Here is a 24,118-nt window from a genome sequence, read left to right as displayed (position 1 = left end):
GAAACCTGGTGGCCGACCCATGATAAATGATAAATAGAATAAATAAAGACTATAGCTTGATTCATTCATGTATTCTTTCAAGCAGAACCATTGTACATTTAATGATATCCTGTTGCCCATCCCCAACAGGTGACATGAGCATGGATGAGCTCCTGGAGAAGTACAAGGGGGCCTACACGTCAGACTTTGAGGAGCCCTCTGCGTCCGCCTCTAAAGCCAGCTCAGACTCAGAGGTGTCCGGGGATGAAGAAGAAGAGACGGAGGAAGATGAGAGCGATGCGGAAACCAACTCCTCCTCCTCAGGTATTGGCTCAAAACTAAATGTCCTTCTTTGGTTTCTTATTACAATTGGAGGGGTTTGCCCGAAGTAATTTTTTGTCTGAAAATCAAGCCTCATGTCTCTGCATGTCTGTGTCTCAGATTCACCAGAAGACAGCGAGGAAGAGGACAGTGAGAAGGACGAGGAGCAGAGTGAGGAGGAAGAGGAAGAAGAGGACGAGGCGGAAGGTAGTGACGAGGACAGCTGTGGGGATGAAGGGATGGAGGTCTTGCTCAAAGAGGGAGACAACAGCCCTCCGTCCGCCGGCTCCAGACCCAAGAAGGAGATCAGCCACATTGCTGCTACTGCCGAGAGCCTGCAACCCAAAGGCTACACGCTGGCCACCACTAAGGTGGGTCACAGTCACCAGAACATGACCTGTATTACTAGCATAGCTTGAACACGGAGCAGGTCCTTTTGACCGGAGAGGAGACCTGTTCCAGCACAGATTGTATTTGTAAACGTTATACTTTTTGAGATGTTCTACTTTTAAAATACTATTTCTTACAATGGAAGTCAATCTCTGACACTCTCTCACACTACTTACAGACTTCGTAACTTGGTCAATTTTTTATCGTTAACCTTCTTTCAAAGGTTTAACAAATCAAGACACTTGTATCTTCAATAATCTGAAAACAGAATTTTGATTACCTTTATACTTTTTTCATAATCACAGTTTAAGTTCCATGTCCGCCTCGTTTTCAGTTGGTCTCATTGATTTACGCTGAGGGAGGAGCGCGAGGACGTGCAGGCATTGTTGCCAGATTGGGCAGTTTTTGCTGCTCAATTTGACTACTTTTTAATACTTCAGGCAGCGTTGCCAGATTGGGTGTTTTTTCACGCCCAATTTGACTACTTTAAATCATGTTAGGCTGGAAAAATGAGCATTAGGCGAGTACATTCAATTTCGGCTGATTTTAAAAAGAACTGGCGGGATTATTTCTTCTTTATTCTTCTTTAATAATCAATCAATACCTTTCATATCGTTTGTGCAGCTAGTACCACTATTACTTCAGCTACTACTACAGCTACTACCATTACTACTACAACTAGTACCACTTTTACTACTATCTTCCAGCTTTGACAGTATTACAGTTAGCTTCCATCTTTTGTAACAATGTATTTCAGCACTTTGCGTCTTCAGGTAGTGCAAGCGTCAGTCAGTTTTCGATTTCAGCTTCCAGGATTTTCAGCAGTGCACTGCAATACATTTGAGCTTTCCAATTTTTCAGCAGTGCAGGGCAATACATTTGACCTTTCAGAGTCTCCAGTTCAATTAATTTTACATTTCTGCATTTTTAGCAATGCTTTGCGCTTTTCATTCAGCTCTCACTTTATTTGTTTCCAACCATTTACATTTTTTTAAATGGTGTGGAAGGTTACATTGTTTACTCCATTTAGACTTTAGACTTTTGATTTAAGCCATTTAACGTTTCTTTATATCTTAATCTATGTGGCTTTATTGAAACATATTTTCAACCTAAATTTCTACTACAGCACGCACCGCATTTTATGCAAGAAATGCATTTTCTAGTATTGACTGATTTACATTTTAATGTAACTACCTCCCTCATCTTACCAACAGAAAACAGAATTGTTCAAAGGTTGTGCAATTAAGAGAAGACAAGAGACTGAAGTTGATGGTTTCTATGTTCAGTGTCTGATTTCTGTCCAACCATAACTCAACTCATCCACACTCAACTATCAATCTTTGCATTGGCTATACAGCCCTCAGATGAATTTAACTGAAATATGGTTATGGTTCTTAGCAGATGCCTTTATCCAAAGCAACATGCTAAAAGATCATAAAGATCACAGGCATTTCTATGCACAGTCCCTTATGCGTGGGATTACATTTTCTAGTTCAATATTATCGTTTATCTTTGCATGTTAATGTGACGACATGTGATACAGATATCCACTTATCGTGATTTGTTTTTTGGGTCTTAGTGAATAACATCACTTGGAATGTTAAGAGGGGTGCTTTGAATTCAACATTTAAGATATTTATCTGTTTTAATTAGAATTCCCCATAATTATCGTGATGATGCATGTTTCCATATCGCCCAGCCCTAAGGAGAGCCATCGTGTGTTAATGGATACCTTCCATTTGGACCATTATTTCCAGGTCAAGACGCCCATCCCTTTTCTCCTGGACGGCACGTTGCGTGAATACCAGCATATCGGTCTGGACTGGCTGGTCACCATGTACGAGAAGAAGCTCAACGGCATTCTGGCCGACGAGATGGGCTTGGGCAAGACCATTCAGACCATCGCTCTGCTTGCCCACCTGGCCTGTGAGAAAGGTAACCCATTCAGTGTGTTTGGTTGTACCACCCCCCATGAATACCAATGTACGCAGAGTCTTGTGCAGCTTTGTACAGGAGATCACTCAATCATGGTTTTCTGTTAACCTTGTGCACACAGGCAACTGGGGCCCTCACCTCATCATCGTCCCCACTAGTGTGATGTTGAACTGGGAGATGGAGCTGAAACGCTGGTGTCCTGGTTTCAAGATCCTCACCTACTTCGGCAGTCAGAAGGAACGCAAGATGAAGAGACAGGTGCGTAACACGTGCATGCAATTAAACCACGAAACGCAACATGCTGGATCGTGAGGTGTACAGCTTTTCTTCCCATCTTGATGGATTCTTTCTCTGCCTCAGGGATGGACCAAGCCTAATGCGTTCCACGTGTGTGTCACGTCCTACAAGCTGGTTCTTCAGGATCACCAGGCTTTCCGACGCAAGTCCTGGCGCTACCTGATCCTGGACGAGGCCCAGAACATCAAGAACTTCAAGTCCCAGCGGTGGCAGAGCCTTCTCAATTTCAACAGGTCGGTAAAACTAGACGGCCGATTCCTCTCAGCCTTTTCAAGGAGGAAGTTCCTAGTCTGAATCTTAAAACGTAATCTTATTTCCATTTGAAATGTAACTTCTGGTGTACTGTATTTGGGTGGAACCAACTGCTTTCTCAAACAGGTAAAGGGACATTCACAATTGAAATGAATTCATTCTAAATATGTTAAAAGGGTAATACCCTGCTATACAGAACTTGTTCAAACCTGGTCTAACCAGTCCCTGTTTCCTTGGCCGCCACAGCCATAGGAGACTGCTGCTGACGGGGACGCCCCTGCAGAACAGCCTGATGGAGCTGTGGTCCCTGATGCACTTCCTCATGCCCCACGTGTTCCAGTCCCACCGCGAGTTCAAGGAGTGGTTCTCCAACCCGCTGACGGGGATGATCGAGGGCAGCCAGGAGTACAACGAGGGCCTGATCAAGAGGCTGCACAAGGTGCTGCGGCCCTTCCTGCTGCGCCGGATCAAGGTGGACGTGGAGAAGCAGATGCCCAAGAAGTACGAGCACGTGGTGCGCTGCCGCCTCTCCAAGAGGCAGCGCTTCCTCTACGACGACTTCATGGCGCAGGCGGCGTAAGTGGTCGCTGTCGTTTAGCGGGGGCCTTGGCACCTTAGCAGAGCCTAGAGGTTTGGGGAGGTTTCCATCGGGCTACTTTCCTTTTTTTGAACGTTGTAGTTTTTTTTTTTTGTGAATGATTGTTCCTCTTGTATGGATGTTTCTTCCACTAGCCGTAAAAAAAAAAAAAAAGCGTTTGTTTACATCATTACGTTTTAGTCCTCTTAAGACCTGTCTTTACAATGACTAACCCATTATTCCTCCTCCTTTCTCTCCGTCATCCTTTCTCTCCGTTTCACAGAGTACGGGAAACCCTGGCCAGCGGACACTTCATGTCGGTGATCAACATCCTGATGCAGCTCCGCAAGGTGTGCAACCACCCCAACCTGTTCGACCCGCGGCCCATCCAGTCCCCCTTCATCACCAAGCCCATCGTGTTCCACACAGCCTCCCTGGTGCAGGAAGTCCTGGAGGTCTCCCCTTTGAAGGTCAGTGTGAGGAGGGCCCCCCCCCCGAGAGGAGAACTACACGCACTGGATGTTTGTTGACTCACTAGGGAGACACTTCGGCTGTTTGTTGGGCAAAGAGTCAGCATTTCTGGGATTTGTGTGTGTGTGTGTGTGTGTGTGTGTGTGTGTGTGTGTGTGTGTGTGTGTGTGTGTGTGTGTGTGTGTGTGTGTGTGTGTGTGTGTGTGTGTGTGTGTGTGTGTGTGTGTGTGTGTGTGTGTGTGCCTAGTAAGGGCATGGTAGTGCAGTAAGAGACTGATGGGGATGCCTGCGCTTGTTTACCAGGTTGACTAGCAAGAGAGAAAAGCGCTTCCAAAAGGTTTTATTGATGATTTACAAGGGCCCATGTGAAGGCTTCGAGAAGAAGAATCCATAATCACGATTACTCTGACCAAGGAATCCTTGGTTCTACATGATGTAGTTAGCCCTTGTGGTTTGTCATTTTTAGAAATGGGGACATTATTTGTATTAGTGTTTACGTGTTTTTTATCAGTGTTTTCGTTCAGTCAACCTTATTAGCGTTAGGGCTGAACCCATTAATCATGATGCAGCACTGTGGTCTCGCATTAAAACAAACCCCCACCTGCCGTTCGCAGCGCTGTGACCTGTCCATGTTTGACCTCCTGGGCTTGGAGGGCCGTGTCTCTCGGTACCGGGCCGACGTCTTCATGCCCCGTCACAAAGTGGGCCGGCAGCTCATCCAGGAGATCGTGGAGTCTCCGGAGCCGCCCCCACGACCCAAACCAGTGCGCATGAAGGTCAACAGGTACGGGGAGACACGGGCGCTTTGAATGTGGAACGGCTCTGGCTCATTCAGGACCAGGTGGAAAAGGGATTTATCTTTCCGCAACACACGTCTATTCTGTGCCCCGGAGCTACCCTACAATTATCCCTCAAACCATTGAGAGAATAATTAATGGCTTACAAACAAACATTAATTCATTGTTCCGCCTTCCTTTCTGACGATAAGTCACAAGTTGGCCTACTTACACTCCTGTCTCTTAGCACTGTGGTCTCTCATTGAAACAAACCCGACCTGGGTTGCCCCCATTTTGTAAATTCCTGCACGTGAACACAGTACCCCAAAAATTGCCCATAAGGTGTGTCTGCTAAAGTACAAGCTGTCCTCTCAGCCGGTGTGATCAGCCGTAATCCTCAGACCACTAGGGCCTAATGTGTAAGTCAGCGGTTCACAGCCTCCTGTAATCCTGGGTGATGTCTCGCTGTCAGGACTCTCCAACCACCGCCCAAGACGGACAGTCGGCCGGTTCTGCTCATGAACAAGCCCACCTGCCCGGTGCCGCCTGCCGCGCAAACCCCCAAACCCCCTAGCGTCGCCGAGACCCCCCCACCAACGGCCCCCGTGGTCCAACAAGGTCAGTACCAAGAGATGAACATACGTGGGGAAGTAGTGCGTCGTTAAAGAAAACTGAACCTGTGTGGCGTGCCGTTATTGTTGATCTTTATGCTTTGATCTATTAAAGGACAATTCCGGTATTTTGAACATTGAGCCCCCTTTCTGGGTTGTCTAGGATGAAGTAGAGTGGTTGACACCGAAATTTTGACTATTGGTCATGTCTCGGGTATTTGGCTCATTTAGAATGGCCCTGCCTGCTACAGAATGGCTGGCTACGGGCAATCAAACATGTGCTCAAAACAACACTAAACGTTTGTTTTAAGAAATGTGCAACTCACCGAGTGGTTTGTGGTGTTCGTTGATGTTCCAAATCAAGTATCGTAGCGAAATATAGTTTCTGTCGTGTTTAGTTGCACATTTATCGCATTTGTAAATCCCATTGATTTCTGTCGGAAGACTCTTTGCTCGTTGGCCGGAAACAGAAAGGGGGGCTGTTTATGTTTGGTTGTATTCTTTTCGCTCGGTTCTGCGTATCAACAGTAGGTTTAGAACCGAGTGAAAAGACTACAACCAGCCCCCTTTTTTCCGGTCAACGAGCAATGAGTATTCCAACAGAAATCAAAGGAATTTACAAATGCAATAAATACAGCTTCTGATCATACAACCTAATCTGCATACGTCTCTCTCTCTCTCTCAGTTGTGTGTTCAGTGGCCACCACGCCCCCACCTCCGCGGCCACTAGTGCACGCCAACCCCCAGACGGCGGTGAGGTCCAGTGGCCCCCGGCCCATCCTCACCGTCAGGGCCCCCACTGCCCCCGGGGCGCCCAGTGTGCCAGCCCAGCCCACCCCCATCCCCAGCCAGGTCCTTCCCCAGAGGGTGCTGCTCAGTCCTGACATGCAGGCCCGGCTGCCCTGTAAGTATCCACACTGACCCTCTGCTTGTTTTTGGCTTCTGTTGCGGTCTGAGACTTCACAGTTGCTGATTAGTAATTCAATACGACATGTTGCATATTTTTATTAGTCTCTCATTTATTTGGAGACACTCACGCATCCAGCTGTAGAGTTGGAGAGGGGAAACAGAACTTGAGAAGTGCACATTATTAGTGTAATACATTCCTATAGTGTGATCAATTCTGAATGGATTACTGTCGTTTTTCTGTAGTCTGATCTGATGTATTTCAGGACAGGAATGATACTATTCTATTAGGGTGGTGAACAGCGAGATGACGATCCTTGAACCACAATTGCAGGGTTACAGTTCAGCTTCTGAACTGCGTTGCTCTGTGCCCTCTCTCTGTAGCTGGCGAGGTAGTGAGTATCGCCCAGCTGGCCTCCCTGGCAGGCCGGCCCATGTCATCGTGTCAGGGCAGTAAACCGGTCACCTTCCAGCTCCAGGGCAACAAGCTGACCCTGTCTGGAGCTCAGATCCACCATGTCCCACTGGCACCGCCGCGCCCAGTACAAGGTAAGCATTAACCTGGGATTAAGAAGTGGAAACATGACATTAGCACTCTGAAGCACCATGCGGTTTTATATACAAATGTGCTATGGAAATGCATTTAATTTGGTTACTTAATGACTTTTCTTTCTGTCTCTGTCCCTGTCTCTCTCTGTCCCTCTCTCAACAGGTAATGTGATGCACCTGGTGTCCAGTGGGGGGCAGCACCACCTGATCAGCCAGCCGGCCCAGGTGGCTGTCCTCAGCACAGCCAGCACACACCCTGTTCACACCTCTCCAGCTCCCATTGGGACCCAGCTGCCTCTCAGTGTCTCCTCGCAAGGTTTCCCCCTCTCCCCCTCTTTTCTCCTATCCCCACCACCCCAACCGCAACACCACCATCCCACCCACACTACCATCACCACCACCACCCCCACCCCAACTTCAACATCCACACTACCATCAACCTAAACCACCACACTCTTACCCCAACCAAATCACCGCCAACCGCCCCATCCACACCCCCTAACTCCATCCAAAACACCACCAACACCATCCTGTCCACAACACCTCCCCCTTCCCTTTTCCGTTTCCATTCTTCTGTGTAAACAAAATCTGGGCAGGAAAATCCATTCTGGTGGAAATACTTTTTTCTTTCATTCTTTGGGTGTTTTTTAATTTTTGAATTCTAAGCATTTGCACATTTGTTAAGGGAGGCCCATGGTGTTCACCCTCTGCGGCTGCATCTCTAACGTGCTTGTGTTTTTCCCTTTTCCATGCGGGTTTGCCTGTGCTCATGTCCTCACCAGACGGCCCCCTTTCCCTCCCAGAGACCACGTGTGATTGCTGCCGTTTTGCTGCTCCTCACGTGAACCTCTCTTCTCCCCCCCTCCCAGTGTCCTCCTCCATGGTGAGCAGCCCTGGCATCGTGAAGATCGTCGTGCGCCAGGCCACTGGCAAGGAGGGCGGGACGGTGCCCACCCTGGCCGTCGCCCCTTCGCCCCGCGTGGCCCCTCTGCAGTTCACCCCCGTCAGGACCCCCTTGACGGTCTCCCAGCGCACACCTGGACCCGCCACCGCCACCTACACCATGGCCCCCCCTAGGATCCCAAGCGCCTCCCCGGCCCTGCCCCCGCCCCCCCGCACCATCCTGAAGGTGGTGCAGGCCCCTGCACCCCTTGTGGTGCAGCCAGGTGAGAACGACCATTGGTGTTCTGGGCTTTGAACGAGGCTGCCTGGTCAGAAGGTGTGGAGTGACCGGCAGTGGGTCTGCTTATAGGTCGGAATATGGTCGGAATGAAGCGGCCGCCGATTATAGAGGGTATTCGCACGCCCCTTTTTACGTCGCCGCGGCCATTTTGTTGACATGACACTGATTGAGAGTGAGTTGTCTGAACTGAGTGAAGTGAGCTGTCGTTCTGAGTTATCAATATTATGGCTTCGTTCGCACGTTATCAAATGGAAACCATCCATCGTAACGTTACAACTTACTCCCTGTGATAAAATAATGTATAGACTGTGTGCTAGACCGATCTAACGGGGTCATCCCTATGTTCCCCGCTTTGTATGTGACCGGTGTTTTCGTAGGTGGAATCCGGAAGAATGAATATTAGGGTTACGGTTATGGTTAGGGTGAGGGTTACGGTTATGGTTATGGTTAGGGTTAGGAGTCAGCGTGTGAGTTTGCCTGACAGGCTGTCTGTCCAATCCTAGCGCTTGAGGCGGAACTTTTTCCGGATTCCGCCTACGAAAAACGCGACCGGGGAACATAGTTTACGCTCCCGATCTAACTCTAACTACTACCACAGGTAACTCTCTCGTTACCTGTGGTGAAATGTTGGGAACAGACTTCGCTATGAGTAGTCGGCTGAAGTCTCGCCTATTAATTCTAGCCAGCCATAAATCTCTCCTTCGCTGGCTCAAATCCTCAGTTTGTCGCGTAGAGCCTATGTTAGGAATGTCAACTATGTCAACAATATGGCCGCCGCGAACGCGGTGACGTTTATAGAATAAGGTCTATTGAAAGGCTGTGTACTTTATTCTTAGTTTCACTAATTTACAGTACACGTTGGCACAGAGACAACCAGACTCGTTCATTACTTCACTAAACTGACACACGCTACCACTCACTCTCCTCGCTCGTCCACTCACACACACACACACACACACACTGCCATTCTCGCGCACACACATGCGCTAACTCTCATAACACTTATTATTGACAACAGTTGAACTGAACATTATAGGGTCCTGGCCTTCCACTCCCTGTTTTCTCAGTTAAACACAGAGATCAACTAGATTTGTCCAAGTGTTTGTTAGATGTGAAATGAAGCAAAAAAAGACGCTCTTCCTCCGGTAACGGAGTCGTTAACGACGTCTTTCTTATTCGTTGTTTCTTCTATTTGTCTGACTCCAATGCTCCAATCTTTTATCGATCGATACGGATGTTGTGGATGCAACGTAATATATGATGCATCGCTGCAGCAACATTTAAGATGATCGCGATGAGTTCTGCCCATTCTGCCTGAAACACACCTGAGTGACAAGGGCTGTCGTGGACCCTACGTCATATCCCACCCCTTGCAAGCCCTCTCCCCTAAACCCCCCGGTGTGTGTGTGTGTGTGTGTGTGTGTGTGTGTGTGTGTGTGTGTGTGTGTGTGTGTGTGTGTGTGTGTGTGTGTGTGTGTGTGTGTGTGTGTGTGTGTGTGTGTGTGTGTGTGTGTGTGTTATTGATATCGGTATCGGCCTTTAGGAGCTGAAAGTTATCGATTATCGGTTAAAAAAAAAAAGTTATCGTGCATCCCTAGTTTTCAGTGGACAGCTGTCACTTCACTTCGGGTCCATGTCACCTCAAAATAAATGTTTTTTTCCATCTTCTGCGCCACCTTTTTAAATAAATCGCCGTTTCTCATTTTCCGACGGCGACAACAACACGACTATCGTCTCCTTCTACTTCCGGCTCACAGCCCCCGGAAAAGATCTCGAGCATGTGCAGACACATAATCCAATCCCAATCCGTACATGCACGCTTAATGCGACTAACAGTCGAATAATCTAGGGGTCTTAATTCGACTATGAGAAACCTAATTCGATTCGATTTAAGATTGACTAAGGTGTATACATAATTAATAATAACTAACAACTTTCTTGAGTGTCATGTAAACGCACTGACTGATCAGTCGATGGACCATGCTGCTAGGTGTGAAATGTAATTGTTAAAACGTGTTCCAGTGAGACTCTGTTGACTCTCCTGCTTTGCACTCCCATCTTCTCCTAAGCTCCAGTCCAGGTGACCCCTTCATCGTCATCCTCGTCGACGCCGATGGCCTCCACCTCCTCCTCCTCCAAGTCTTCAGCAGTGGCGCCGCGGGACACCAGCAGCGCCAGCAAGCCCATCCCCCCTCCCAAAGTCAGCCCGGCCTCACGAGCCCCACCCTGGCCGAGGGTCGCCCCCCGTGCTCCTCCTCGCTCCCCCTTCTACATGGTCAGTGTCTCTGTCAAGCCCCCTCATCAACACACAGAGTGTGAACGGTCACACACATTATCCATTCAGCTGTTTAGTATTTTAAGGGTATTCAAGGTCTGTAGTATTCACCGTATCCACCTTAGTTTTTTTCAACCGCTAACCTAGTCACTTTGAAGGTACTATGGGTGTGATTTTCACATGGAGGAATTGCTTCAAATGACCAATATATGAACTGGTTGCAACTTTAGTTCAAAACAAAACACTAGGCCTTACCAGACCCTCTCCATGGCGTAGCACATCATGGGGGCTGATTTCTGTTATATTCTAACCGTGCCGGTTTTGCCCGGAAATAGAAAGGAAGTGTTGTCCGAGCGCTGCTGTTCACTTACAGACCAAAGGGGCCAGTAGTGAGAAGGAATTTATGATCATTACGGCGTACCTTGCATATTTAAAATACTTGCACCCTGAATACTACGGCTTTGCCTCACTACAAACATCAGCTGTTGACATTCTTGCCCGTCCCTTCCTCAGTCCTCGCTGGCAGAGCTCCGTGAGGAGCAGCACCGCAGCAAGCTGGACTTCCTGTCCCGGGTCAACGACCTCCACTGCGGCGCCAGGCCCATCTACGGCCTGGAGGTCCTCGACTTCCTGACCTTCCTCCCGGGCTCCAAGCCCTCGCCGGCCCCCTTGGGCCCCCTGGGGGAGTGGGGCCGGTCGGGCCACACCGCCTGCCTACTGGCCCAGTCCCGTCACCAGGCGGACCACTGGCTCCAGAGCCGGGCCCTGAAGGAGGCCATCCACAGCCCCGAGCAGAGGCTCAACCTGCTCTACCACATGATAGACCGGTACGGGACCGTGGGCTGCTTGTGTTGGTTGTGTGCCTGTCCATTTAAGAGACTGATTGATTGTCTGAAGGTATAGAAACTATAGAGAGCTGTAGAAAAGCTCTTCAGAATTTGTTGCCTTGTTCACTACAGATGGTTAAGGGGGGGGATTTTCTTCATATATTGGAGGTTTTGTCCAAGCAGTTAAAGTGTATAGGAACAAGCTAACGTGATATTCAGGCACTAGGAATGTTTACAAACCCCCTTTCCCCGAACACAAAGTGAAAGTGAAACGTTCACCCAGATTTGAGCTTGGTCTGCAATCAGACTTTAATTAATTAACTAATGGATTAATCCATTAGTCTGATTTGCGAGACCAATCAAAAGCTATCCCGCTCACCCCATGCCCTGTGTGTGCTCCCGCTGCCCCCAGGTTCACCTTTGTGATCCCCCCGGTGGAGGCGGCCCCCATCACCATGCACTGCTGCCACCCGCCCCCCTCGCTGAGCCACAAGCAGGCGGTCTTCTCCTCTGCCCTGTCCACGCAGCTCGCCCCGCTTACGCGCAACCTGCACCGCATCCAGTGCAACATGCGGACCCACTTCCCCGACCTGAGGCTCATCCAGTACGACTGTGGTGAGTGCCGGTCCTTCTTGGTTTAGTCTGCTGCAAGCAGTTCTCTGTAAGGCTGCTTGGGAAAGGCGACCTGGATCTGACCCTGTTACCTGAAAAACTAATTGGATCTGAAAAACGGCAGAGACTCCAAATTCTTTCTTTGGTCTCTTTTGGTCATCTTGTAAAGCTTCTTCCTTTTACAACTAAAAGTAGGGATGGATTTTTCCATCCCTACTGGACATCATATGCATTTGTTCCTTCGGGGGGGGGGGGGGGGTGTGTGTGTGTAAGAGGCTTTTATCCAAAGTGACTTACAATAAATATATTTGTCACTTGTGTGTGTAGGCAAGCTGCAGACCCTCCACACGCTGCTGCGCCGGCTGAAGACGGGGGGCCACCGGGTGCTCATCTTCACCCAGATGACGCGAATGCTGGACGTGCTGGAGCAGTTCCTCAACTACCACGGACACATCTACCTGCGTCTGGATGGCAGCACCCGCGTGGAGATGAGACAGGTCTGTACTGCTGTGACAGACTGCCACAGTGTGTGTGTAAATAATATCATTAAAATACTGATAATCAATGAAATGGCCACTAGCCACAGTGGATGTGCATCCACGCGCATTCCGCTCTGCTATTTGCTAGTAAGGGCTTTCTGGATATGTCAACGGGGTAATCTGAAGTGAGTGACTCCATGCAAAAACACAGTTTATACTGTTTCGCTACACTATTTGAGTTAAACGAGCACAGTGGTGTCTCGTAAGGAACCAACTTGTGTTACATAGGTCTTGGAATGGTTTTCTGAATGTGTTTAGAGGCCCCAAAAGCAGATAAAGAGCTTGCCCCCATAGGTTAGCGTTATAGCTATTCCTTAGCGCCGGCAGCCAGTGCAGATCTCTGGCTACATTGAATAAATTTTCGTCAGGTTTTTGATAATGGGGTTAAAAATCGCCTGAGTTCTCCTTTAACCTAGCGATCGCTAGGTTAACCCATTCCCGTATACAACAAACAGCTAGGATAATATGCTACACAACTAAGTATTCTTTTTCTTTTTTGAGTGCCAGGATGTAGGACGTATAATAAGTGCGTACATTAAGTGATTCTTAATGTACATTCTCATCCCTTCCTCAGTCCCTGATGGAGCGCTTCAACAACGACCGCCGCATCTTCTGCTTCATCCTGTCCACGCGCAGCGGCGGCGTGGGGGTCAACCTGACGGGCGCCGACACCGTGGTGTTCTATGACAGCGACTGGAACCCCACCATGGACGCCCAGGCACAGGACCGCTGCCACCGCATCGGCCAGACCAGAGACGTGCACATCTACCGGTGAGCCTCCCCCCCCCCCCCGGGACCAGGCCGCTGTTCCAGTGATGGGGCCGGGTCGTTGTTGTTTTTTTTTTTAACCTTTATTTAACCAGGCAGGTCATTTTACAATCTAGTACAAACTAGTACCCTTCCGCTCCCATCACCTGAGCCACTGCTGAGATCATGCATCTTAATATGTGAGAGTTTGTTTCCCGGTCCTGGGCTTCCAGGTTTCCAGGAACCCTGCTGTGTGCAGTTTGGGTCTTCTGGGTTTCCATAGTGATGATATGCAACAATAACCAACATATTGGCCTTCTTGGTGTCTCTTGACAGCTTGATAAGCGAGCGAACTGTGGAGGAGAACATCCTGAAGAAGGCAAATCAGAAGAGGATGCTGGGAGACATGGCCATCGACGGAGGAAACTTCACCACCGCCTTCTTCAAAGAGGTAGGGGTGCACCCTCATTACAGTGGGACAGCCGGATGCTCATTCTCTTTACATATCAATAGATGCAATAACTACCTCTTTTGGGCATTTGACCAATGCAATCAATTTTAGATATATTTTTAAATTTAGTGATGGACATAACGGGGATAGACCGGATTTGGATGTTTCGTCTTGACTGCACATGCACGCACAACACAACACGTCTGACCAGAAAGGATGCCCCCACAGTGGGCAACACCGTATTTTTGAGATGTGATGTGAAGTTGTAGGACCCAAGGCGGTGGTACCAACATGGTCCGTTGGCCTGCACCGTTCCAACACGCGTGTAGGAGCCTGGCCACCTGGGAGGCCTGGGAGAGAGGAGGTTTCATTAGCTCATTCCACTCCGCCCACAGCAAACCATCCGGGAGCTGTTTGACGTGAACGAGGGGGAGAAGAAGGAGGCGGTGGCCGAGGTGGTGGTGGCCCCCCCGCCAGAGGATGACGAGTCGGCCCACAAGCAGAGCACCACCATCCTGGAACAGGTCAGCAGCATAGCCGCAGAGCACCTAGATACTCATGTACACGCTTTAGGTGGACTATCTAGCTACTACTGGGACTACTGGGAACCATTCCAGTCTGGTGTGTTGATAACTTGACGCTAACGTTAATTCATTAACATTTAGTTCAGGCAGTAATGAGCATTAACAACAATTCACTAATGGTTGATTTAACAGTTTACCAATGGTCTAGTAATCATTTAAGGAATGGTGTACATGAATTGAACAACTAGGGTATTCATTAATAAAGGATTTAATAGGGTTAGGGTTAATGTTAGTTAATGCTTATTACTGAATTAACTTGTGTTAATGAATGGCTTATTATTGTAACCTTGTGGTAATGTATGACCAGTATATTTTGAGCATGCATTATGACTTGCAAATTAGAAGATTTGAGCTCATAAATATTTTGGAACATAAAATGTTATTTCATCTCAACCCCAACTGGAACAGAGAGAGCCAATGATAAGACACAGCCAACTGTAAAGCCAGGCTTCTATTTAGGGATTTTGATTAAGAAAAGGCTGTTAATATTTACCTTTTTTTTTGTTGTTGTTGTTCACCAATTATACCTATTTCTTGTACACTTCAAAAGGGTATCCATTACTCATAACTAATGAGTCAGAGGGTGACTGCCAACTGTTGAGGCGGTGATGTCGGTGATGTAACCGAGGCTCTCAGGGGGTTTAGAAGATGGTCTCTAACGTTCTGTGGTTCTCTAGGCCCTCTGTCGCGCTGAGGATGAGGAGGACATTGTAGCCGCCTCCCAGGCCAAGGCGGAGCAGGTGGCAGAGCTGGCGGAGTTCAACGAGAACATCCCATTGGACGACGGAGGAGACCAGGAGGAAGTGGAGGAGCTCTCCAAGGCGGAGCAGGAAATAGCTGCGCTGGTGGAGCAGGTGAGGGCGACAGTTGATTTGAATGCCAGCAAGTTATAACCAAGTCATTCCAAACCACAGCGATCCTAGTGGCTATAAAGTTATTCTAGTGCCATTTTGCAATCCGCTGGTGTCCTGGACGAACCGACTGGCTGCAACCAATTAGTAGCTAGGACAAATAATTGAGTACTTGATACGGATCTGAAATTCTGTCTTGATTTTATCCCAAAATTGTTGCCATGGTAACTGAACTCACACCCACTCTAGGCTTGGGGCGGTATCTATTTTTGCATACCCTCCTGACATTTCACCAGGGTAGACAGTATATGACGTGACGGTATTTGTGTAAAACATTAATAATAATAATAAAAACAGATAGAAGTCATTGTTGCATGTATGACATTGTCTAGCCTACAACGCTATGAGTAATATGCAAAACGCCAACTTCAACAAGTCTTGCTCGGTTATATGGCCTATAGAATAATGACTCGATGGGACATAAGCGCCCTTCTTTTGATTCCTTCATTGATTCAGTCCAAATCTCAACAAGTAGGACCTACTTGCGCACTCGTTTTTTACTGTTTACTTCTAAACAGCGATTTGAATCCATTGCAGACAACAGGGTTTTAGTTAAGCTATTGTTTAGGACAGGGTACTTTGTAATTCGCCTCTAGTGTAGAAGTATTGACCATTCGAATGCTCTATAGAGAGTAGCACTGCTGCCCGTCTCCTGGGCAGATGTACATGAATATCTTAAAAAATGAAAAAGATATATACCATCCAACTTCATCCACCTAACTTCCACCAAAGCAGCCGTATGCTACTATAAATGTCACTTTCAGTTTTGATGTCAGACGCTCCGGGCGGGCGGCCATTATTGAAAAAACCTTCCATACGTGGGAGAAACCCTCATACATGGGTCAACCACCAAGACTAACCCCCTCCTCTTTTGCTTCCTCCAGCTCACTCCCATAGAGCGCTACGCAATGAACTTCCTGGAGGCGTCTTTGGAAGATGTGTGTAAAGAGGAGCTGAAGCAAGCGGAGGTAACGACAACACAACCATTGTACCACAACCATTAACAGCCTTCACCATAGCCGTGTTAGTGCAGTGCTCTACTGGTCAAGCCTGACGCAATGCAGTAGAGGGGAGTTTCATCATTAACTGAGGCTCTTTTGACCTACTTGATCCATGTTGTCCTTTGAGCCAATACAAACCAGAGCTCCCCTTGTCCCTAGGAACAAGTGGAGGCAGCCCGGAAGGGACTGGACCAGGCCAAAGAGGAGGGCCTGAAGCACAACGCCTCCTCGGACGATGACATGTCGTCGCCGCCCGCCTCCGTGGAGACCCCCGTGGTGACCCCTGCCCGCCGGGGCCGGAAGCCCAAGGACAAGAGCGCCACCTCCACCAGGACCAGCGGCCGGCTGCGGGGCGCGTCCCCAGAGCCCGAGCCCAGCCCGCCGCCGCCCCCACGAGAAGTGCCTGAGAGACCCCGCCCCGGCCTGAGGGGACGACCGCCCTCCAAAGACTCGGCTGCTGCGGCCGCTGCTGCTGCTGCTGCTGCTGCTGCTGCTGCTGCTGCTGCTTCCGCTGCTTCCCCCCCCAGCACCAGCACCGCCACCCCGACCCGCACGGAAGCCAACACTAAGAGCGCCGCCTCCTCCAAACACGCTAAAGACTCCTCTCCCACCAGAGAGCCCACTAAAGGCAGGACTCTGAATCGCTCCGTCTCCGGCCCAGTGCCTTCCCCTGCCCCCTCGTCTCCCGCCAAGGGGAGACCTCAGGCCGACGGGCCGACAGACTGTCAGCGTTCTGCCGGTCCGGAGCCGAGGGGGAAGGAGGAGAGGGCGGAGAAGCAGGGCACTACTGAGAGGGAGGAGCCCTGTAGTAAAGAGAAGGAGAAGGCGGCTAGCAAGGAGGAGAAGGCGGCTAGCAAGGAGGAGAAGGCGGCTAGCAAGGAGGAGAAGGCGGCTAGCAAGGAGGAGAAGGAGAAGACGGGCACGAAAGAGAGGTCTGTGACAGTGGTCTCGCCATTGGAGTCCAACTGCCCAGTGGACCACCAGATGTACTCCGCCAGAGAGGACACCACAGACCGGGACGCCCTCCCCCCTCCGGCCAGCTCCCGCTCGCCTCGCAAGCGTCAGTCTGCGGACGGGGAGGTCCTCAAGGGGCTGTCGGAGGACTCGCCCTCCGCCAAGGTCCTCCGAAAGCTCCCCGGCAGGCTGGTCACCGTGGTGACGGACAAGGAGCCGCGCAAGAGGAGGAGGCGGGCCAGCGGCACGGGCGGCCACGGCTCCTCGGAGGAGGCCACGGAGGACCAGGCGGGGGGCTCCACCGCTGAGCCCGGCCGCGACGCCACCCCCCAGAGCCCCGAGAACAAACCCAAAGGCCCCCCCTGTAAGGACCAGGACTCCAGCCCCGCTCTCCCAACCCCGCAGCCTCGGGTCTACCACCCCTTCTCCGCCCCCCACGCGTCTCCGGACATGCCCGTGCTAAGGAACCTCCCCGTGCGGCGCCGCCTGGAGACGGAGTCCCGCATGGCGGCCCAGCTCAGCGAGCAGCAGCAGCAGCACCATCATCTGGGCCGCGGCCGGGGCGCCGCGCAGCCCAGGAAGACGGACGCGCCGCCCGGCAGAGAGCCCGTCGCCACCGGGACTGGTCCCAGCGAGAACTCTGTTGCTGCTACGCCAGTGAAAAGGAAACGAGGAAGACCTCCCAAAACTCCTCCCTCACCCTCGATCCAGCCCTTGCCCCCACCGCCACCCCCACCCAAGGCAGAGGCCAGCCCCACCATCTCCCCGAAACGCAGGAGGGGTCGTCCCCGAAAGGACGCCTCAGCTGTGCCAGACATTGCAGGACAGAAATCCAATAACAAAACCACTGCCAGTCCTGATCCAGCGTCGAGGACCGCTGCTCAGAAGCCTGGTAGCTCACAGGTTCATTCACCCCCCTCCAAGCCCCTCCCTGCCCCTCCAGTAAAGACTGCTGTTGGCCCCAGTAAGGCTTCCCTGCCCTCCAAGCCCCTACCCAGCCCTCCAGTACAGACTGCTGTTGGCCCCAGTAAGGCTTCCCTGCCCTCCAAACCCCTACCCACCCCTCCAATTGTTGGCCCCAGTCAGGCTTCCTTGCCCTCTAAGCCCCTACCCAGCCCTCCAGTCCAGACTGTTGTTGGCCCCAGTCAGGGTTCTCCGCCCTCTAAGACCCTACCCAGCCCTCCAGTACAGACTGTTGTTGGCCCCAGTCAGGCCTCCAAGCCCCTACCCACCCCTCCAATTGTTGGCCCCAGTCAGGCTTCCCTGCCCTCTAAGCCCCTACCCAGCCCTCCAGTCCAGACTGTTGTTGGCCCCAGTCAGGCTTCCCTGCCCTCTAAGCCCCTACCCACCCCTCCAGTCCAGACTGTTGTTGGCCCCAGTCAGGCTTCCAAGCCCATGCCCACCCCTCCAGTCCAGACTGTTGTTGGCCCCAGTCAGGCTTCCCTGCCCACTAAGCCCCTACCCACCACTCCAGTCCAGACTGTTATTGGCCCCAGTCAGGCTTCACAGCCCTCTAAGGTGGAGAAAATGGATATTAAGACCACAGCTGTTCCAGCAACTCCTGTCCTCCAGCCATCACCCATCTGCCCATCCCCCGGAGAGCAGAATCCCAAACCCAGCCCCACAAACTCGTCTGGTCCTGCTGCAGGTCCACCCCGATTACCTGTGTCACCTCCACCTGCACGCTCACCTTCTCCAACCCCACCAGCTACTGATCTGATCACTACCACAGCGGTGCCGGCTCCAGTTACCACCATCACTACAGCCTCAACCGCCATCCCAGCTGCTAAACAAACGCTGACGGCTCCCACCTCGTCTGAAGTTAACGGCGGTTCCACAACAATTAAAACAGCTTCCCCACCAATTGAAAGATCAACAACGGCCTCCACAACGGCCTCCACAACGGCCTCCACAACGGCCTCCACAACGGCCTCCACACCATTGCATGTGGCACCTTCCGTTGTCACTTCAGTAGAAGTTGCAGCATCTGCAGTATCGGCTACTCAAACACAAGGCTGTGTCGCACTCTCAAAAACAAACTGTTCACCGTTACCAATATGCCAGGGTACGCTTGTGCAAAACATGGCCCCTTCCTCGGCCGAACCTTCTGCAACACCACCCTCTACAACCTCCACACCTCCAATCATGGAGACTGCCACGTCTACTTCACAACCTACTGAAGGTCCAGCCAGTGCAGCTACGACTGCTACTACTACTACCACCACCACCACCACTTCTTCGCCTACATCAGGAACAGTGCTCAATGTGGACATAGCGGTTTCCTCGGCCTCCAACAGTCACTCATCACACACCGTCGCGAAGTCATCAGCGGTCGAAAAGACCATCGCAATCGCCCCTGCGTTGTCCACTGTGAATAAAGTGACTGAACCTGCAGCGACAACAACTGTCCCTAAGGAACCAGTCACCACCTCTCCACCAAAAAAAAAACCTGAGACGGCAGCAGCCCCAGTCACAACGCTCACACAAGCCACATCCCAGACAAAGCCTGTTAACACGCAAGCTTCTTTTACTGTTTCTCCGCCTGCAGTCATCACCACCCCAGCAACCTCTGCAAAGATAACGACATCCTCTCCCTCATCAACGGAAGTGATAGAAGCCGAGCATAATCCAGGGGGATCTTTATCAACCTCAGCATCTACTGTGGCAGCAACCTCTCAGGTGACTTCTAGCGCCGTGGCCACGACAGCCCCTCTGAAATCAGCCTCAGCATCTTCATCGGTAGAACTTACCACTGTTGCTACGCCGACCAAGCTCTCGCCTAATACCCAGGAAACTCCAGCTGCAACGGCTGCTGCACCCGGGTCCACAGAAACAGCAATTGGAACGGATCCTCCTCCCTCCACCGCCCCCACAGTCGTCCCTTCTCCAGCGCAGAAGGAGGCCTCCCATAACACACCATCGGAGGCATCGCCGTCAGCCCTGCCCGAGGCCCTGCCCCAGGGTCCCACACCGGACCCCTCGACTGACTGCTTGCCATCGTCTCCACCAGAGGCAGTGTCCAATATGGAGTCTGAGAAGGAAGCCAGGATGAACACGAACGCTGTGGAAGCCAAAATGGACAGTGGAGCTACCGCTGAAGACAACAAGGCAGAGATGTCCAACTCTCAGCCCAAAAAGAAAGCTATAGAGAGTTCAGAGGCCAAGGGCCCCCCGGCGTCCCCGCCCCGCGCCGATTCCAAAGCCACTGCAGATGTTCCCGGGCAAGGGTCCCAGCAGGAGAGCGACGGAGACAAGAAGGCCCCCCTCCCGAAGAGATCCCTGAGTCGCCAGAGCAGTCGGGACTCGGCCCGCTCCTCCTCGCCGTCCTCGGGCTGCTCCACGGCCACGCTCACCCGCCAGGCGCACCACAGGAAGACCTACGAGAACCGGCACCCCGCCAAGAAGAGGCGGGTGGACGCCTCCCCCGAGCCCGGGAAAAAGCAGCAGCAGCAGCAGCAGCAGCAGCAGAAGGAGGAGAAGAAGAAGGCTCGGGCGGGCAGGGAGCAGGGCAAGAAGCACACCGCCACCTCGCAGAGAAGACATTCCCGCTCCCCCTCCTCTTCCTCCGACTCGGACCGCTCTGAGGACGGGAAGGGGCACCGGCTCACCCGCTCGGCCAAGCGCGGCCTGCAGGACCGCGGGGTCAGGGAGGGGAACCGGCCCAGGAAGAGGACCACGCGAAGCTCGGAGAGACGCAACGCCGCCGCCGCCGCCGCCGCCGCCGTGTCCACGGGCGGAGAGTCCGGCAGTGACACGTCGTCGGTGAGGACCACCGGGAAGCGGGGCAAGCCCCAGGCCAACAGCTGTCCCTCGGCGCCCCTGGAGCCGGAGGTCCTGGGGAAGAGGTGCTCGGCCCTCAACGCCGCGGCCAAGCTGCTGGCCATGAAGGGCCGGGTGGACACCCCCGGGCACACGCTGAGGAAAGACCCCAAGGCCGCCGGGAGCTCCCCGGCTACCGACAAAAAGCCCAAGTGCAAAAGCGTACCGGCCTCGCCTCAGACCAACTCTGTGAACACCAGCAGCAACAACAGAGGCGGCGGCGGCGGCGGCAGCAAGCCCTCCACGACGAGCCAGTCGGGCCGCGCCTCTCGCTCCACCCGACGCTGCCCCGGGTCCCTCCTGCCCCCCCTGGAGGGTACGGAGTACAAGAGGAGCAGGGGGAAGAAGGAGGGCAAGGAGGGCGAGTCGTCGAGGGGCCACAGCGCCTGCAGCAGCGGGAGCAGCGAGGGCGGCGGCGGCGGCGGGCGCAGCAGCCAGAGCCGCAGCCGCAGCAGCAGCGGAAGCAGTCGGCGCTCGCCCAGCCTCAGCTCCCAGAGCACGGGCCCCCGGGGGTCCCGCTCCCGGGCCGCGTCCTCGGGCAGCGAGCGGGAACGCAGCTCGGAGCGCCGGTCCACGCGCAGAGACAGGAAGGACAGGGGGAGCCGCTCCGGGGGCGAGGGCCGGCGGCGGGAGAGCCGGCGCAGCAGCAGGCGGTCCCACAAGCTCACCTCCCAGGAGCTGAGCAGCAGCTCGGGGGCGGAGGGCACGCCGGACCGGGTGCTGCGGAGCGTGGCGGCGCTGGCGGCGGTGCACGCCCGCTCCCCGGCCGCCAGCACCCGCTCCTCGGCCAGCAGCACCCGGTCTTCGGCCGGCCAGCAGCGCCACAACAAGACCTGACCGGAAGCACCGCCCGGGAAGATCACACGCCTAGAAGAAAAGGAGGGAGGGTGCTGCTGCCCCAGGGCACCCGCGGGGAGCGCATGACACGACCTCGGCGACGTTGCCGCTTTTTGTTTTTCGCTACAAAATAAAAGCGCGAGAGAGAGTACTGTGACGGCGTCCACGCCAGCGGGTCTCCCCGTCTCTTGGGTCTCCTCTCCCCTCCCATCGGGAGCTGGTCTCCTTGCCGGTTCGGCCATCGTCTCCTGGGGGGATGGCTCAGAGATGGCGGACTCATGGGGGGGAAATAAAATAAGATTCTAACTGGAGACGCCCTGTGTGGGGGGTCAGTAGTGGGGGGTGCTCTGCTTGGGAGGGATCAGACAGTGGCTGGACACGCCCCTGGGGGGGTGGATTGAATACGAGTGAGGTGATAAAACACAAGTTGTTGTGGATTCACACTTTAAGTACTGTAATCATTTAAAAGACTGGAAAAAAATACTCAAGTGTTAAAGGTGGGTTTAACTTGCACCCTCTGACGGGGTTATTAATGAAAGATAATTTGTGCAACAAACAAGAAAATACTTTTTCAGAGAGCAGATGTCTTGTAAGTTGAAGGTTTTTAGACGGTTGGGTTCTGAAATATTTGTTGGCTGTTGGGACTATTTTTTTTGTAGTCGGTTGATAAGTTATGGATATTTTATTATTTCTTCCAGGGTATCGGGAAGAGAATCGATCTGTCAATGTGATCTTTTCTGCACTATGCTGGAGCTTGTCCTTACGGGGGGGAGGGGGGGCTTTTGTTTTGTTTCTTTTTGCTTTCCATGTTTTGGTCCTGTCATTTTAAATCCAGCCTTGCATTTATTCTTTGCACATCTGATAAATGGCCCCATCGCTTCTGAGTGCGTTGTTATGTAGTTTAGTTGTTTTTTTTACAGCAGCCTCAATCATCTGCTACATTACTGGGACCTCGCAATGCATCTCAGAGCCCTGAGCGTCTCTAACCCAACTCCATTTCCAGATATACTTTTGGCTCCCTTGGACTGCAGGCGTGCAGCAGGATCATGATCTTTTTTTTTTTTTTCTTTTTCTTAAGTTTCCCAAGTTCTATTATGGTCAACCTGGTCATGAACGGATTCTGAAAAAGAGGGCCATGAATCATTGTTATTGACAACAAGGGTGCCTGTATGGCCAAAAGGGTTATGAACCTCGATTTGCCTTCTGAAACTCGTGTGGGTGGTGAACTCTAGGAGCTATTAGCTAAAAAAGAAAACGTCCCCCTACAAACAAACAAACAAACAAGGATGTGCAACCAAATCTTTTTTTTTTTCTTTTTTTTCTTTTCCATCTGATATTGTACTGTTGCCATGAATTCATTGCTCTTTCCTGTAATGAACCTCAACAAAATATGTGAATAAAAATACTGGTACAGTTCCAGATAACAATGTAAATGGTCAATTCACATTGACTGGTTTGTCTAAATAATTTTGGGGCAGGGTGCTATTTTGAGGGAATGGGTAGTTTATGGTGATGGTCTAATCTTGATTTCGTTTGTTACATTCCTTTTGTTCCCTTGTAATTCCACATCGTTTTACTTGAATTATTGAAAAGAGAGTTGAATAAAAAGACCAAAAATGTACAGTTTTTTTGTGTTCTTGGAGGCAATGATTTTTGTAGTGTAGTATCCTTAAAAGATGTTCACTCCATTTGTGATTGGATTCTGAAACGGTGTTTGAGGATATTGTTAATTTATTACAATTGATTCAGGTCTTCCAAGAAATGTATGTCATCCAAGTGAAATGTTTTTGTGGCGTCTCAATTTATAAATTGATCAGTGTATTTCTTTGAAATAGGAAACCCAATTGAATGTGGCTGTAGGCTTAGTCATTCACCAGTATATAGCTAAACAATTGGAGCCCGTTGCACCAGCTATACACAAGATCCCTTAAGCTAGGAAGCAAAGTCCACACTAAGCGATACGTTGAAACTAGTTGGTTTGATACTACAGCTGTATCGATCGGTGTGGTCACACCATGGAGGCGTAAGCTTTATATTAACTACTCTTGCGTAAAGTCCTCAAACAAACATTGTTGCAGAAAATTCACTCACACACTCACTTCCTGTGGCCAATCAGTGATAAGCATGGTCAAAGGTCCCATGACATGCCACCAGGTGTGAGTGTGATTAGCCGTTACAAGCCTGAAAATCTGGCTCTTATGACATCACAGGTGGGCGTGTCCACCTAGATGCTGGATAGATCAGTCTACCAGCCTACCCAGTGGACTGGTGGACACACATCTAGGTGGACACGCCCACTTTTGATTTCGTAAGA

General features: G+C 51.4%; 1 protein-coding gene across 2 annotated transcripts in view; it reads left to right on the top strand.

Moving 5' to 3' along the window:
- The window catches only part of srcap (Snf2-related CREBBP activator protein), a 33,580-nt gene extending 11,652 nt beyond the window's left edge, over window positions 1–21,928 (top strand). The window contains exons 11-33 of one of the 2 annotated variants that reach the window (XM_084485647.1): window positions 130–303; window positions 421–671; window positions 2,448–2,625; window positions 2,747–2,883; window positions 2,986–3,155; window positions 3,421–3,750; window positions 4,035–4,221; window positions 4,837–5,006; window positions 5,471–5,616; window positions 6,295–6,513; window positions 6,900–7,064; window positions 7,228–7,380; window positions 7,934–8,230; window positions 10,317–10,522; window positions 11,036–11,349; window positions 11,762–11,964; window positions 12,289–12,458; window positions 13,075–13,271; window positions 13,584–13,698; window positions 14,094–14,222; window positions 14,960–15,136; window positions 16,078–16,161; window positions 16,354–21,928. In XM_084485647.1, the coding sequence (XP_084341773.1) occupies window positions 130–303; window positions 421–671; window positions 2,448–2,625; window positions 2,747–2,883; window positions 2,986–3,155; window positions 3,421–3,750; window positions 4,035–4,221; window positions 4,837–5,006; window positions 5,471–5,616; window positions 6,295–6,513; window positions 6,900–7,064; window positions 7,228–7,380; window positions 7,934–8,230; window positions 10,317–10,522; window positions 11,036–11,349; window positions 11,762–11,964; window positions 12,289–12,458; window positions 13,075–13,271; window positions 13,584–13,698; window positions 14,094–14,222; window positions 14,960–15,136; window positions 16,078–16,161; window positions 16,354–21,804 (9,623 nt within the window). In that variant the 3' untranslated portion in view covers window positions 21,805–21,928. The remainder of the gene's footprint in view (window positions 1–129; window positions 304–420; window positions 672–2,447; window positions 2,626–2,746; window positions 2,884–2,985; window positions 3,156–3,420; window positions 3,751–4,034; window positions 4,222–4,836; window positions 5,007–5,470; window positions 5,617–6,294; window positions 6,514–6,899; window positions 7,065–7,227; window positions 7,381–7,933; window positions 8,231–10,316; window positions 10,523–11,035; window positions 11,350–11,761; window positions 11,965–12,288; window positions 12,459–13,074; window positions 13,272–13,583; window positions 13,699–14,093; window positions 14,223–14,959; window positions 15,137–16,077; window positions 16,162–16,353) is intronic. The other variant, XM_084485646.1, reaches the window with a different exon arrangement.
- The last annotated feature ends 2,190 nt before the right edge of the window (window positions 21,929–24,118 follow it).

This window comes from Micromesistius poutassou, assembly GCF_964030765.1.
Source record: "Micromesistius poutassou genome assembly, chromosome: 21".
Classification (NCBI taxonomy): Eukaryota; Metazoa; Chordata; class Actinopteri; order Gadiformes; family Gadidae; genus Micromesistius; species Micromesistius poutassou.
Note: the sequence above shows the minus strand (reverse complement) of the source record. Positions and strands in the feature narration are given on the sequence as shown.